The sequence below is a fragment of the Lepidothrix coronata genome, unplaced genomic scaffold (genome assembly GCF_001604755.1).
Source record: "Lepidothrix coronata isolate B3197 unplaced genomic scaffold, Lepidothrix_coronata-1.0 Scaffold852, whole genome shotgun sequence".
NCBI classification, from domain to species: Eukaryota; Metazoa; Chordata; class Aves; order Passeriformes; family Pipridae; genus Lepidothrix; species Lepidothrix coronata.
Genome location: NW_016691032.1, coordinates 10,187 through 11,376, shown reverse-complemented (window position 1 = coordinate 11,376; position 1,190 = coordinate 10,187). Strand labels below are relative to the sequence as shown.

Below are 1,190 nucleotides of genomic sequence, written 5' to 3'. Positions count from 1 at the left end.
CTGAGGGGGTCCCCGGTTCCTTCGCGACCCCCAGAGCACAACGATCGTGTCGGGGGTCCGGGGGTCGGTCAGGGTGACCCTGAGGGGGTCCCCGGTGCCCCCCCTGACCCCCGCGTGTCCCCCCCACTCCCCAGAGCACGATGACCGCGTGGGGGGCCGGGCGTTCCCGGGGCGGCGCCGCAAGGGCCGGGGGCCGTTCCGGGGGAAGATGTACAGCGAGAACGCCCGGAACCGGCCCCGCCGAGCCCGCCCCGACGAGGACGACGGGGACGTGCCCATGGCCGAGCCCCACGACGGGCCCCGCGGCAGATAGTGAGTGGGGGGGCCTGGGAGGGGGCCGGGGGGGGTCCCCAATGTCCTCAGTGTCCTCTGTGGGCCCCGCGGCCAATAGTGAGTAGGGGGGCTCTGAGGGGTCCCGGACTCATCCCAGTGTTCCCAGTGTCCCATATGGGCTTTGGCCCAGCTGACAGTGAGTGGGGGGCTCTGGGGGTCCTGGGGGGGTCCTGGACTCATCCCAGTGTTCCCAGTGTCCCATATGGGCTTTGGCCCAGCTGGCAGTGAGTGGGGGGGCTCTGGGGGTCCTGGGGGGGTCCTGGACTCATCCCAGTGTTCCCAGTGTCCCATACGGGCCCTGGCCCAGCTGACAGTGAGTGAGGGGGCTCTGGGGGGTCCCGGGGTGGGGTCCCAGACTCATCTCAGTGTTCCCGGTGTCCCATATGGGTTTTGGCCCAGCTGACAGTGGGTGGGGGGGCTCTGTGGGGTCCTGGGGGTCCGGGGCTCACCACAGCATTCCCGGTGTTCCCAGTGTCCTGTATGGACATCGCCCAGCTGACAGTGAGGGGGGGGTTCTGGGGGTCCCAGGGGTCCCAGACTCATCTCAGTGTTCCCGGTGTCCCATATGGGTTTTGGCCCAGCTGGCAGTGGGTGGGGGCTCTGGGGTCCCGGGGGTCCCGGGCTCACCGCAGCATTCCCGGTGTTCCCAGTGTCCCGTACGGGCCCCGGCCCAGCTGACAGTGGGGGGGGGGCTCTGGGGGGTCCCGGGATGGGATCCCAGACTCATCCCAGTGTTCCCAGTGTCCCGTACGGGCCCCGGCCCAGCTGACAGTGAATGGGGGGGCTCTGGGGGGTCCCGGGGTGAGGTCCCAGACTCATCCCAGTGTTCCCAGTGTCCCGTACGGGCCCCGGCCCAG

The 1,190-nt window shown here is 70.3% G+C and overlaps 1 protein-coding gene across 1 annotated transcript in view; it reads left to right on the top strand.

Moving 5' to 3' along the window:
• Positions 1-132: 132 nt before the first annotated feature.
• Positions 133-1,190, top strand: part of LOC108510422 (nuclear RNA export factor 1-like) — a gene marked incomplete at its 3' end in the record, with an annotated part of 5,188 nt that continues 4,130 nt past the window's right edge. The window contains exons 1-2 of the mRNA XM_017840095.1: positions 133-312; positions 984-1,008. Coding sequence (XP_017695584.1) covers positions 209-312; positions 984-1,008 — 129 coding nt within the window. The remainder of the gene's footprint in view (positions 313-983; positions 1,009-1,190) is intronic.